Genomic DNA, 14,973 nt, shown 5'->3' with positions numbered 1-14,973 from the left:
AACATAATCTTACATGTGTTTATTCCTATATCATTTGAAAACAACTCATCCCGAACATATATTTTAACTTGCCAAAAGCTTGCTTTTAATGAGAAATTCCCAATTCGTTTCCTAAATTATTTTATGAAATGCGAATCTTCTATGTATATCTTGTTTCCTAGGAAGATCTATCATGCATTGATTGATGATATATGTCGCATAGCTAAAATCTTCATCTGGTTCAAAAATGAATTTAGCATACCTATGTTAAATAGTCGTTTTTGTAATGCATAAATAAATCCTAAATCTTGGTGTTGGGATGTTATGTTTGCAGATAAATATTTCGATATATATTTACATGATAATAAATCACTGACAACTACATTGTGTCACACATTGAAAAACAAACAGGTTTACAATAAATAAACGGTAGATTTCACAAACATTTTGTTTATTGCGGTTTGGAAAGGAGCACATCGGCGATCATTAGATTCGGCATAAACCGGAAGTCAATAATATTCCAATCTTATGGTGTGTAGCGTGTAATAGTTCAAATAATTTACACCTTACAAATCGGCATATATTGCTCTATAAGGCACTTTCAAGATTCACTTAATTCGTATTAAAACTATCTTCTCATTCATCATTTGGTCAAATTGGCCAAAAAACTTGTCGAAGTCGTAAGCATACCAAATCAAACAAAGTATGTATGCTTAGCGCATCTAATGTAAAACATTTGTGATTCGTAGTCTGGTTTTTACTTTATCTGCAAGAAGGTGCAACCCGCCTCGTCTTCATCCGTTCTTCCAGCATCAACTAGTCTTTAAAAAACTTCTTCCTTTCAAGACAACTACACTTAAAAATTAGGCCAGTAGCATGATTGAATGATGGAACTTGACACACTTTAAAAGTCACAATGATCAATTGAGCTAAAATATTTGAAAGAATTATTCTGAATTACCAAGAGGCTTATGGTCATAATATTTATCTAGAAGTATGTTGTAATGAAGTGCTACCAAGTTTGTTTAAAAAAATCTTGATCGTCTTTTGGGGTTTCAGAGGTTTATATATTTTTAAAACTTTGACCAACTTCGTCTGAATACTCCAGAGGCTCAAGGTCATGATATAATAGCCAGTAGTATATTGACTAAAGGTTATAAAGTTTATTCAAACTGAGTCACCTTCATTACGATTAACGTTTATATGTTTAATAAAAATTAAAACATTTCCTCAGAGGTTTATATGGCGTAGAAAAATAATAGCTTGCCTATATACAGCTAGCTTGCTTGAAATCGAGTACGTTAATATGTATTTCAACTAGTCTAATTTGAAGGTCACTGATATGAGATGTACTTTGCAAACAGCATTGAATAACAGGTGAACGATACAGGTCCGATGGACCTCTTGTTTATATTATATGCCCAGGCATGATGACTACAGAGAACCATGGCTTACAGTCCCGGAAACTACGTACTATATTTCTAAACAATCGAACGATACAGATTTAGTTAGCTAAAAATTAAAATTTCAGAAGAAAATCGAAGATCTGTTTCATATCCGTTTTCGGATATTAGAGAATTTATTCGAAAATATATTTGAAATATTATGTGAGCTTTGCTCAGGATAAAATAACGTAACTTAAAAGTCTACGTGTAATTACAAGGTAGACGATAAAATATGAACAAACTTATTTTGAGCCAGCAGAGGGCATGTAATTGCTGTGATAGCATTGTTATAACATGATTTGCTGTCATATGACATTTAAATGACATTTGTGATTTAAGAAAATCAATACTACGCTCCTTTGCTTTGCCGCGGTGGCCAAGTGGTAAAGGCGTCTGATATTCTGCTACCACTAGCCCTTCACCACTGGGTCGTGTGTTCGAGATCTATGTGGGGCAGTGGCAAGGAACTAGCCACAGGTCGGTGTTTTTTCTCCGGGAACTACGGCTTCCCTCCTCAACTACGAAAACCTGACACGTCCTGAAGTGATCATATCTGTTAATAGCATGTAAAATTCAAACAAACCAAACCAAATTGACGTAAAGTCGCTTTATAACTCTCACTTCATCAAATATGATGATTTGCATGCTGACTAGCGTGTAAATGTGACCCTAGTTATGTGTTAATTGTTAGACCATCTGCATCAAGAAATCAACTACAGTGACATAAGATATTAAAATTCAAGAAAGAGAAAACAAAACATTGATAACACAATGTAGTATAGTTTATTCTGGTGTAAAAACAACAATAAGTAAATCATGCAATTGACTACCAACGTGTGTTGCCTTTATATTACTCCAAACTTGGAATTGAAAACATGCATTCTCGTTCACAAACATTTATCATTGTTTGTCACTATGACTTCCTTTAAGACACATGCGGACCATGTACGCAAGAGCACACAGGAAACGCTTTTCGTTACTAGAGCTTGTTATCCTGTATCAGCCGTCACGATCACTGCGGTCGGAGTCATTGTTGCGTGTCCCAAAATCTCGTACATTGACCTATCGAAACAAGTGCTTTGGGAGGGTTTCGACCACGTTGTGGAATAGCTTACCATCTCCTATTAGAAAGTCAAATACCCAGGCCAAATTAAAGAAGGACATCAAAACTCACTTGTTCACGTCTGTACCTAAGGCTGTTTGCAAAGACGTCATGTAAATACCAACCTATATTTATTCATTTATATGCATATTGCGATGATTATTTGCTTCCTTAATGTAGTAAAGTGATTTTAAGCCTTTGTTTTTGCTTAACAATTATTACTTATATTCATATGTTGTAAAGCGCTTTAGAGTAAATTTACAAATTATAAAGGGCGCTATATAAATATTGTATATTATCATTATTATTATTAATGTACGTACAATCGTTGTTTATTTCACCATATCAATAATAATGTTCTTCTAATGAATGAAGTCCAGCTGATGTGATGGTATAACCTTCTCCAGCATGGAAAATAAAATATAAATTAAAAAGTTTAGATATTTTATCACTTGTCAATTGTTTTCACATCTTTTTCATTGAGATATTACTCAAGCATAATCCACATGTTTCACAGATTGGAGCAAGACAGCAGCTGATGAGAATACCGAAGAACCGCTGATTAATTCCCATAATTATTGAGTAGGCCTTGAGAGCTGGTGTAAAGCACCACACTGCCTCAAAGGTGATCAAGGCGAACTCACAGCCCCAGGCAACAGCGATGCAGAGGCCACACAAAGTACTGACAAATTTGTAGCAGCAGTTCTTTGAGCAGGTGAAGCACGTGTGAGCGGTGGTCCACACACAGTCAATACTATGTGTACCGTCCGGCTCTCCCAACACATCGTGAAAGGCTACCTGTTAAAGAAAATCGTATTTTAGTTTGAATATCTTCGTTATTGAGCATTTTTTTAATTTATAAAACAAAAGACATCAAACATTCAATTTAAAAAAACAAAACGATATGGGAACAATAGATTGATAGTACACTTAAATATTCCGCAATTCTTCTTTCACCGCACATACTAAGAAATAGCAGAATATGTTTATGAATTCTTTCATAGCTTTTAATATGCAATATTTACTTTACGTAGGCTTAGACAAGCAGTAACTTCATCAAAGTGACCATTCAGTAAAAAGTACATATTCAATTATTTCAATACTTTGTCTTGTAGGCCTGACACAGTTTGTCAGCCTACCTCTACAATAGAATGCAGGCGATTGTAAACATTTTAGATTTCACAGTTGTTCGACGGTTAATATATCTAGTATTATCAAAGTTGCTCGCTGTTTACATATAACGTTTGACGTGCTGCGACTGTTTTGGCTGTTTTGGCTTTGTAGCTCAAAACAAATAATGATAAGCATTCCAAAAAACGAACCTGCACAAGATCATTAAGGGAGTTAGGATCCCTTGCCATCAAGTCAACTCCTTCCATTTTTTTGGTACGCAACAGATCTGGACACAAACGTGTTAATGATCGTATTCCATGTAGCTAATTTTAAAACAAAGATTTGCTAACACGTGAAGGGAACTTAGCAACTGTTCAATACACCAAAACATAGATAATCTTGTTAATGTCTACCAGAATAGATCATTTTTCGATAAATCAATCTAGACTACAATCAACGTTTATTGTAACGCATTAACTGTGTCAGCCCATTATTTTCGTATTGATAAGAATCGTTACATTCTTTAAATATGTGTATATAAGTAACATATTGTTCTATATTACTCCACTCATTCGGGTGTCAATCATGTCTTGTCCACTACAACGTGTCATTTAAATATTGCCTCAATGAGTTTTAGAGTTAGGCGATACGTATTCAGATGTGTAATCTGAAATATTCATTCTAAACCTACCACTATTTCGTCGCTCACAATAGATGTAATTAAGCGGTAAATAAAAGACTTAAGTTAACAAGATAATTGAAACAGTAAGTTCTATATCGTTTTAACGAAAAACGCAAAAATAATACTACCGCAAATTCAAAGCTGTATACAGCATCTATATAAAGTCTAGGATCATGAACGCAACCCAGTTCGTTTGGCCTCAGTTTTGTAAACAAACGTATACCGAGAACTTTCGCCTTTTTTTCGTGTTCGGTAATGAGGGCGAATTTATCATGAAAGTGAATATTTGTGCACTGCGTACTATTCAATGCCATTAAATGTGAAGGGCAAAATGAATTCAGGGCGAACATCGTTTTCAACAGGTTTCCCGGTGTACCATATCTAATTGTCGATAGAAGTGACGTCACACTACTAGGGATAATATATAAGAAACGCGTATGAAACAAGGATCTGCTTGTGTAACCGTATGAAGCTTAATTTTTAAACGGTATTACAGATAATGATAAAATACTTTCCAATCCTAAAATTATAAATTTAAATATATTGGTGATGACTTTCTTTTCTCATTCATGTATCCTTAATGGCCATATTTAAATATACTATAGACTGCATATCATGCTATTCACCTATAATATGGGAATATTAGTCATCCCAGTGCCAACATATATGACAAACGAAACGCATTTATTTCCAAAAAGATAACTTGCCTCATCAGCTGTATATCGCCCTTACTTGCTCATCAATTTATAAAATCATGGAGAATTCACTTTACTGCAAATTGCTTAAGATATCAGTATAATTTCTTTGTAGAAGCGCTCTGTTATCAATCAAGTTTTTTTTGTGGGTTTTTTAACACAAGAGCCTTTTTATCTAATTTGTAGAATTTTTAACAAGGTTTTTATATATTGCATTCACTGAATAAAATAATCCCTCCACAACTCTTGACGTGTTTTGTATACCTATAAGAGGTACTGTTTTTTCTCGGGACACGGACGGTTTGTCTTACACTATACCGATGTTTGGAGTTATCGGACTTCTCAACTGTACCTCCTTTAGTCATGCTGATGTATTTTATCCTTTTCCAATTATATATAACAATATTCTGTCTAGATATAACAGTATTGTTCTAATTCAATTAACCTTACCTATTTTGTTAATTTCCCTTTACAATTGGACATATTTGTATCGCCAAATCATTTATGTGTTACTCAGGAAGACATGTGTACACTTACCCACCTGACTGACATATCGAATATCATGTCTTTTTTCGTTTTCTTCTCCCCTTAATCACGTGCAATACGTAATTACAATACTAATGAAGATGGTAAATAGATGAAGGGAAAATGTTTGTTTTTAAATAAGATAATAAACAAATGGTTGAAAAATATTTAGATAGCATCTAGGTTAACATCGATTATCGTAAATAAAATGACAGAAATGTCTATTAATTGATCCCATCTGAACCTGGCAATCCGATCATTTTAATTGTCACCGTGGTAAAATATTATCCGCTTCTTAACGACATGGCTAGGAAGAAATTATCTTTGGCGCATTCGGTTGAGTGTGCGACCACTAATCCAGAGGTCCTGCCTTTGACTCCTAGCGAAGGCATTGAAAAAATAATTACCTCTGTTCATAATATTTCTAGGTGGAATACCGTCGTTAGCTACCTACTTGTCACTTGATTTAGGCAAAACCGTCTTTGTTGATGAAATAAGCATGTCTTGAAAAACATACACTATACATTTTCAAAATAACAAAAAAAGGAAGAAAGTATTGGTATTTATTATTATCCAAATCTATTGTTTCATATATTAACTTCAGTATTTTAAGCCTAAAAACATATAATATCCGGTTGTTTTTTTATGGAATCGTGTACTATCATTGTCCTCACAACATAGGCACATTATGCGTAATCCATTGATGGTCAATACAGCAGCAACCTGAACAATTTATGCAACGTCTCGAATTATGAAAAAAAAGTTTCGAGATTTGGTGTCCGATTTTTGCAGACAACTTTGTTTTCATTTAATATTATTTGAATTCCAAATATTACCCAGTGAGAGAGTGTATGTGTTGACAAACATATGTTCATGTAAGTATACAAGGAAAACAAATTAACAACATATATAAATATATATTTCTTCATTTTGGGCGGATTTTTACAACCCCACTATGGCTAAAGGTCATAATTAGATAATTAGAAAAACAGTGTGTATTGATGTACACTTTGTAATCTAGGTTATGTAAGTTAACCTGTGATCAAATGTACGTCATGTAATAATTGGTCATTAAATGTCACCTTCGGTGGCCATTTTTAACTTCAATTTGCTGTTGGGTTATCTTTGAGTTGAAGGAGCATATCAATATATAAACAAATATTTTATTGTAAATGCAGCAATAACTATATAGCACAAAGTAAGTTGATTAGTTTATCGAATTACTAAATTCATTAAACAACGCCCCTCACTTTTATTAATAGTAATATTACTGAAACATAATCCCATGGTTTCACAGAGAGGAGCCAGGCAGCACCGGATACATGATCCGAAGAAACGTTGGCAAATCCCGAGAAGGATGGTGTGGACTTTGAGAGAGGGTGTACAGCACCACACCATCTCGAACGTGATCATGCCGAACTCACACCACCAGTAAAGCGCGATACAAATGCCACACAAGTACTCATGAACTTGTAGCACTAGTTCTTTCCACACGTGAAGCAAGAATAGCTGTGTTGCCAGATAAGTCAATACTATGTGTCCCTTCTGGTTCTCCCAAAACATCTTCAAAGGCAACCTATCCAAACAAAAAAATTAAGAGCTAACTATTAAAACAAATTCTACCATTTTGTGCTATTGTTTGATAAGTTTGATTACATGATAAATAAGACATAGTAAAATGTAAATTGGTGTCTAATAAATCTAGCTAAGATGTATCCAAAACAACTACTTAGTCTACCTTCGTTTTATTTTTATCTGCAATTTCGAATGAAGTGAATAGAAAGTGCCGTTCTGATAAATGAATCCCATAAATGTTTTTTTCATACTGTAAAATATCATTTTTGATATCTGTTATAGAGCAAAATATCTCATTTTTATCAAGTGATAAAGTTCGATATTTGTCTGGCGAAAATGTAATAATATTCACTTTAAGGAATATTCATTTAATTGAACCAAATCATAACAAATAATACATACCTCTAACCTCTATAGAAAATTTGAGCGAGTTAGGATCTCTGTTCATCAGGTCGAATGTATAACCATCCATGGCTAGATTAACTAAATTAATATATTTAAACAAAGGAATTTAGTGCCCCTGACTGTTACCAACTCGTTGTGTCTGTGAAAAATACATATGTGTATATTTTGTAGTATAAAATACTTAGCATAACTCACAACAATGTGGTCCAGGTTTCTATAGAAATATACACTGTGCTAAATGCATTGTATAGTATAAAACAATATGGTACTTGTATTTTATAGTATAATGTGATGCTTATATGTACTTTATGGTACAATTCACTATTATACAAAAAGGTATATGCAAAGATTTGTTATCATCTTGTAGAAATATATTGTTTATTTTAATACATTAAATACAACCACCAAAATATAATAGGTAATTGAAATTAACATTTATTGAGACCAGTAAGCAGACATTAATAAAATGTGAAAGATATTACTATGGCAACATGCTCATGTCAGCATATTTCCTATGTATATTAAATGTATTTATGTATCGTAATCAGTGTACAGATGTACTGTTTAACCTATCATGTATCAGTGTAATATATATATTTGTTAGCCGGTCCTATATCAGTGTAATAGGTATACTTGAGAGCCGGTTCTGTATCAGTGTAATGGGTTAAAATGTTAGCAGGTTCTGTATCAATGAAATATGTTTAATTGTTTAGCCAGTTCGGTATCAGTGTTAACGTGTTAGCCAGTTCTGTATCAGTGTAATAGGTGTAATAACTTGTTAGTCGGTTCTGTATCAGTGTAATCGGTTTACTTGTTAGCCGGTTCTGTATCAGTGTAATAGGTATACGTGTTAGCCGGTCCTATATCAGTGTAATAGGTATACTTGATAGCCAGTTCTGTATCAATGAAATATGTTTAATTGTTTAGCCAGTTCGGTATCAGTGTTAACGTGTTAGCCAGTTCTGTATCAGTGTAATAGGTATACGTTTTAGTTGGTTCTGTATCAGTGTAATAGGTTAACTTGTTAGCCGGTTCGGTATCAGTGTAATGGGTTAACGTGTTAGCCAGTTCTGTATCAGTGTAATAGGTATACGTTTTAGTTGGTTCTGTATCAGTGTAAAAGGTTTACTTGTTAGCCGGTTCGGTATCAGTTTAATGGGTTAACGTGTTAGCCAGTTCAGTATCAGCTTAATCGGTTTACTTGTTAGTCGGTTCTGTATCAATCTAATAGGTATACTTGTTAGTCGGTTCTGTATCAGTGTAAAAGGTTTACTTGTTAGCCGGTTCGGTATCAGTGTAAAAGGTTAACGTTTTAGTTGGTTCTGTATCAGTGTAATGGGTTTAATTGTTTAGCCGGTTTGGTATCAGTGTAATAGGTTAACGTGTTAGCCAATTCTGTATCAGTGTAAAAGGTTTACTTGTTAGCCGGTTCGGTATCAGTTTAATGGGTTAACGTGTTAGCCAGTTCTGTATCAGCGTAATAGGTATACTTGTTAGTCGGTTCTGTATCAGTGTAAAAGGTTTACGTGTTAGCCGATTCGGTATCAGTGTAAAAGGTTAACGTGTTAGCCAGTTCTGTATCAGTGTAATAGGTATACGTTTTAGTCGGTTCTGTATCAGTGTAATAGGTTTACTTGTTAGCCGGTTCTGTATCAGTGTAATAGGTAAACTTGTTAGCCGATCCTACATCAGTGTAATCGGTTTACTTGGAAGCCGGTTCTGCATCAGTGTATTAGGTTAACGTGTTAGCCGGTTCGGTATCAGTGTAATAGGTGTAATTACTTGTTAGTCGGTTCTGTATCAGTGTAATAGGTATACTTGTTACCCGGTTCTGTATCAGTGTAATAGGTAAACTTGTTAGCTAAACCTATATCAGTGTAATCGGTTTACTTGGAAGCCGGTTCTGCATCAGTGTATTAGGTTAACGTGTTAGCCGGTTCGGTATCAGTGTAATAGGTGTAATTACCTGTTCGCCGGTTCTGTATCAGTGTAATAGGTATACATGTTAGCCGGTTTGGTATCAGTGTAATAGGTTTACTTGTTAGCCGGTTCTGTATCTTTGTAATATGTTAACTTGTTAGCTGGTTCGGTATCAGTGTAATAGGTGTAATTACTTGATAGCCGGTTCTGTATAAGGGTAATAGGTTAACTTGTTAGCCGGTTCTGTATCTTTGTAATATGTTAACTTGTTCGCTGGTTCGGTATCAGTGCAATAGGTGTAATTACGTGTTAGCCGGTTCTGTATAAGGGTAATAGGTTAATTTGTTAGCCGGTTCTGTATCTTTGTAATAGGTTAACGTGTTTGCTGTTCGGTATCAGTGTAATAGGTGTAATTACTTGTTAAACGGTTCGGTATCAGTGTAATAGGTATACTTGTTAGCCGGTTTTGAATCAGTGTATTAGGTATACTTATTAGACGAGTCTATATCAGTGTAATAGGTTCACTTATTAGATGCTTCTGTATCGACCGGGGCTTATTGATATAATATGCCTAGCTTATTTTACAGCATATTTAAAAACAAACAAAGAAAGAAATAAGCACAACATATAAATTATTTAACATTTTAATTTAGCCTGCTGGTGACCGACACTTTTTACAGTTAAGCATCTAGACATTCCATTATACGGTATGTTATGAACGTCCGTGTGATTACGATTCTAGATTTGTTCCTGATATGCACAAAGCATGTTTCAGCTTATCGAAGTCATGCAGCTATCAAGACAAGTCATCTAGAAGTCACTGCATTTTCATAAGATATCCTCTCACCTTCAAGTATATGAAAACGTAACATTTATCGATCAGTTTAGATATCTCATCGATTGTCAATTGTTTTCACATCTTTTTCATTGAAATATTACTGAAGCATAATCCAAATGTTTCACAGATTGGAGCAAGACAGCAGCTGATGAGAATACCGAAGCACCGCTGATTAATTCCCATAATTATTGAGTAGGCCTTGAGAGCTGGTGTAAAGCACCACACTGCCTCAAAGGTGATCAGGGCGAACTCACAACCCCAGGCAACAGCGATGCAGAGGCCACACAAAGTACTGACAAACTTGTAGCAGCAGTTCTTTGAGCAGGTGAAGCACGTGTGAGAGGAGGTCCACAAACAGTCGATACTATGGGTACCGTCTGGCTCGCCCAACACATCGTGAAAGGCAACCTGTTAAAGGAAGTCACTACTATTATATATATGATCAGCATACATTGCAGAATTCATTTCTTTGTATTAAGTGCATAACTCAAGATTTACATTATCGATAAACAAGTTAATCGCTAGTGATAATCAACATTGCTTACTACTATAGAAATAATGAACTGCATTCTGTTACAATATATTTAATACGTCAGAACGGGAATGTAAAGATCAAACGTTTCACAATATACTTGATTTTTGATATAATGTAATAGAGTTTAAGACAGATTCACACATAAACAAAATAAGAATTTTAAATTATAACTTTGGTGAGAATTTAATGTTGCAGAAATAGTGTTAAATATTTCGCTAAGAACCATATTGAATACCACATGAAATAATTAAAATAATATAAGCATATAAAGTATATTAAGGTAATAGGATTGTGTCACCATTTCTCGTTAGAATTTCTTCAAATTTTGTAGTTATATTGCTTTAAAGTAAAGAAAATTTTCTGCCGAAAAAAAAATATAGGTTCTCAGAATTTTAAGGATTTTAAATGGAAATTTATGTAGAGAGGAGTGAATTTTGAAAAAAAAAATGAAAGACACAATATTTTTACAAAATAATGTCAATAAAAATGATACTGACAAATATTAGTATTGCATTAATGTATATCAATTTAATGAATGCTGAAATTGTGTAAAATTAATTCTCTATACACGATATACAAATTGACATTTTATGATAAAACCATATACACATAGTAATTGCAGGTAAGAGTTATCGTTCTTGAAAACCTTCACAGTAGTGAAATAGGTAGCCGGTTTCCTGAAGTACAGAAAAAATGGACACATGTGACTCATTGAAAAAAACCCTGAATTGATGCCTGGATTGCTTTGAAATACTTTAATATTGAGAGAACACACTGTTCTGTCAATAATAAACATACAATATCCATCAGTTTAATATTAAACATTGGAATTTGCGGAAATTGTGATACTGTCTCCCTACATTGGATTTTCAACTAGGGATGTACTTCCTGTTTCCGTTTATCGATACACTCCAATGACCTTAATAACATCACACGGTCATCGCAAAGTCATCTTAACAAATGTCGATGCATTGTTTATTTATAATTACACTAAAGGGTTGAGACTGATCAATTATCTTTCTTACATCCTTACATTATCCTTTTTGAAATGTTAAATTGCACATTTAAACAGGTAACACTATGTAAGAAGCACGGATAAATGATAAAAAAATCTGTAGGAACTGACTTTAAATAGAAACATAAAAAAAATGAAGATGATTGCTTCACATTTTCCTTAGATGACGCTTTGCCTATCAAATAAGAACAAACATTCATTTACTCATTCCTATTGAGTTACTTAACTCCCCCTATCAATACCCCCAATTCCACTCAATCGCATTATCATACCTGACAACCGACTTATGTCAATAGGTATATGACAACAAGAAAGAAAAACAGAAAAAATGAAAAGCTAACCTGTATGTCCCCATGAAGGGAGTTTGGATCTCTGGCTGTCAAATCAAGACCTTCATTTTGCTGAGCCATTTTGACAAGAGTGCGATGTTGAACGTGCAACAGAAATGAACTAATGATCGTTTGCAGGTTTACAACGTCTTTAAATCATAGGATTACCCATTGCCAAGTACACAAAAACATATATATTTCCATTGAGAACAAGGTCGGTTAGAGTAAATCAATGTCAAATACCACCTATTGTTACACAGTCGTTGTATCTGATCTTTGTCTTAACCTTATATCTGGTATTGTTTTACGTAAACTCTGCATGGTTGTATCTGATTCAGGTTTAAATAGCATTTTGACTTGTCAAATTAGATACGTGTCTTCGATAATTGCTAAGTGAGTTCGTGATAAAACAAAAGAAACGAAGAACAATAACATTTAGTAGTCATGGAAGATAGTCCAATATATACAAGTATTGTTGAGGAGGAAGCACCTCACCGAAATGTCAGCTACTACCGCAGGAAGTAGACAAATGTACAGTGACACAGGATTTTACTGAAACCTTATTTTGTTGGCCAAAGATACTAATTTATATATATATTTTTATTATTCATTATATAATAAAATCTGGTTTTGAACACACGACAAAATTCCAAACAAAACCTCCTTTAGGACTTATTGTCGTTGACTGGGTTGCCTTGCAATGTAATCAAGAGTTTAATATTCCCTCTAGCAACAAGAGGCCCAGAGGGCCTGTATAGCTCACCTGGATATCTAAGCAATCATAGAAAAATATTCTCCAAATAAGATCCCAGGAAATGGAACAGACCGTCAGGCCAATCCTTGTAGCATATCTGTATTAGATTTTTTCATGCCCAACAATTATATGTATTGTTATGGGGTGGGGATCTCAACTGTTTCCAAGCTGTGACTCAGAAAGTCCCTAGGGTTGTGGCCAGACCCAGGGTCAATTCTTATATCATGACTGCATTCGTCTCTTTAGGCCCGGTAATTGTATATATAGTTTTGGGGTGGGGATCTCAACCGTTTTAAAGTTATAACCCAGGGGTTAAGTCTCCAATGGTGGGGCAGACATCGGGCCCTCCTGGAAGCATATGTGCATTCGTCTCTTTATACTCAGAAATTGGGTATATGGTTATTGGGTGGGGATCTCAACTGAGACCTGAGACTCAGAAACTACGTCCCTAGGGGTTTGGCCGAACCCCATGATCAATTTTTAATATCATATCTGCATTCATCTCTTTATGCCCAGCATTTGGATATATATTTTTGGGGTGAGGATTTCAAAGTTATGACCAAGAATTCAAGTTTACAACGGTGGGGAAGACTCTGGGGTCAATTATAATATTATGACTGCATTTGTCTCTTTATGCCCAGCAATTGTATATATAGTTTTTGGGGTGGGGATCTTAATTGTTTAAAAGTTACGACCCAGGGGTTAAGTCTTTAAGGGTGGGACAGACCCCGGAGCCATCCTGGAAGCATATGTGCACTCGTCACCGTCGGACGCCACGGTATGGCATAAGCTCACCTTAGTCCATCGGACCCGGTAAGTTAATAAATATGCTATTGACACAATACCAATATATTTTCTTGTTAATGGTTATCGTCTGTCTCTAATTAAAACCATTTTATTTTACACAAAAAAAAAAACTCATTCCAAAGCAATGGCAAAGAATGTTTATACCTTGTTATTTGTCGAAAATAAAGCTATATATTTACATTTGCATGGCATTGTCACTATATAGCCTCTTTAAAAACTGTGTCGTTGATGGGACTTTAATTACCATGCATCACGAGACACAATTCTTAGCGTATTAATACAACACTGATCGGAACTACAATTTCCAATATAAATAAACATGACGGCTGCTGACATATCGCTGGGCATTGTGAGATTTGACAATGTCATTGTAAATTAATTTGCAAAATAAAAAATAAAATGAAAAAACACTTTTATTACAACGAAAACAAGACCAAGGTCTGCAATATCGTACAAAATGCACATCGGTTGAAATCACCAATGCCGGCAATGGAAACAATTTTAACGCTCATGCAATTTATCAGAAATATCGTCTGTTACACTGCACTGATCAACAGGGGTTCGTTACAAATGTCTGAAATACACATATTCTATAGACCTACTGACACATATGTTACAGACCTACTGATATGAGTCACAGCACACATAAACATTTCAGACATTTGTAACGAACCTGTGCTCCGTCGCAAGATCACTCACTTCAAACGCTATCAGTTTCACGCGTCTCGCATCCACGGTTCCTCAGTTTCTGACGACATGTCAAATAACGATGCTGTTATAGAATCTACCGACTGTTGTCAGGTTCCCATACAATCAACAAATAAATTCACGCCTGGTTTCTTCACAAAATGAGCAAAGAGAAAAGTTCGAATTAACTTCCAAAAATAACTCCCTCGTGGAGGGCAAGGTCGGATTTACGGTGTTCACTGTATTTGTCCATGCGCGAAACAATTTCAAATCTAACTTTCAGCTCAGAGTTCTATTGATAAACTTAAATCACCCTATAGACATATCATACGCAATTGTATTGATACTGAATTGTGGAATAAAATTGAAATGGTTGTTAAAATTTCAAAGTACTACCGTGTTTGCCAATCAGCACGCGACAATACGCTGTTCAAACTATTGAACGAAATTGTGTGAACTGTCGATAAGGCGGGCATTTTTAATTTTGAATATAAATTAGAAGTTAAAAAAGAACATAAGATGCAGAGAAAACGTAAATATAAGTATTGAACTATGCATTATGTTGTT

At 34.6% G+C, this 14,973-nt stretch overlaps 2 protein-coding genes across 2 annotated transcripts; both read right to left on the bottom strand.

Moving 5' to 3' along the window:
* Nucleotides 1-2,601: 2,601 nt before the first annotated feature.
* Nucleotides 2,602-3,952, bottom strand: LOC110443455 (caveolin-3-like). Its single transcript, XM_021487677.1, has 2 exons — nucleotides 3,849-3,952; nucleotides 2,602-3,324 (listed from the first exon to the last, which is right to left on the bottom strand). The coding sequence occupies exons 1-2, from the start codon at nucleotides 3,903-3,905 to the stop codon at nucleotides 2,992-2,994; spliced, it is 390 nt and encodes a 129-aa protein (XP_021343352.1). The 5' UTR covers nucleotides 3,906-3,952; the 3' UTR covers nucleotides 2,602-2,991.
* A 6,119-nt stretch (nucleotides 3,953-10,071) lies between these two features.
* Nucleotides 10,072-12,312, bottom strand: LOC110443456 (caveolin-1-like). The gene is made up of 2 exons (XM_021487678.1): nucleotides 12,171-12,312; nucleotides 10,072-10,687 (listed from the first exon to the last, which is right to left on the bottom strand). The coding sequence occupies exons 1-2, from the start codon at nucleotides 12,237-12,239 to the stop codon at nucleotides 10,355-10,357; spliced, it is 402 nt and encodes a 133-aa protein (XP_021343353.1). The 5' UTR covers nucleotides 12,240-12,312; the 3' UTR covers nucleotides 10,072-10,354.
* Nucleotides 12,313-14,973: the final 2,661 nt, after the last annotated feature.

The sequence above is a fragment of the Mizuhopecten yessoensis genome, unplaced genomic scaffold (genome assembly GCF_002113885.1).
Source record: "Mizuhopecten yessoensis strain PY_sf001 unplaced genomic scaffold, ASM211388v2 scaffold716345, whole genome shotgun sequence".
In the NCBI taxonomy this organism is placed as follows: domain Eukaryota; kingdom Metazoa; phylum Mollusca; class Bivalvia; order Pectinida; family Pectinidae; genus Mizuhopecten; species Mizuhopecten yessoensis.
Note: the sequence above shows the minus strand (reverse complement) of the source record. Positions and strands in the feature narration are given on the sequence as shown.

Excerpts from the sequence above, each read along its gene's own strand:
- LOC110443455 (XM_021487677.1), bottom strand. The coding sequence starts at position 3,905 with ATGGAAGGAGTTGACTTGATGGCAAGGGATCCTAACTCCCTTAATGAT. Across the intron at positions 3,325-3,848 it reads CCCTTAATGATCTTGTGCAG|GTAGCCTTTCACGATGTGTT; the intron begins GTTCGTTTTTTG and ends TTTCTTTAACAG.
- LOC110443456 (XM_021487678.1), bottom strand. The coding sequence starts at position 12,239 with ATGGCTCAGCAAAATGAAGGTCTTGATTTGACAGCCAGAGATCCAAAC. Across the intron at positions 10,688-12,170 it reads CCCTTCATGGGGACATACAG|GTTGCCTTTCACGATGTGTT; the intron begins GTTAGCTTTTCA and ends TTCCTTTAACAG.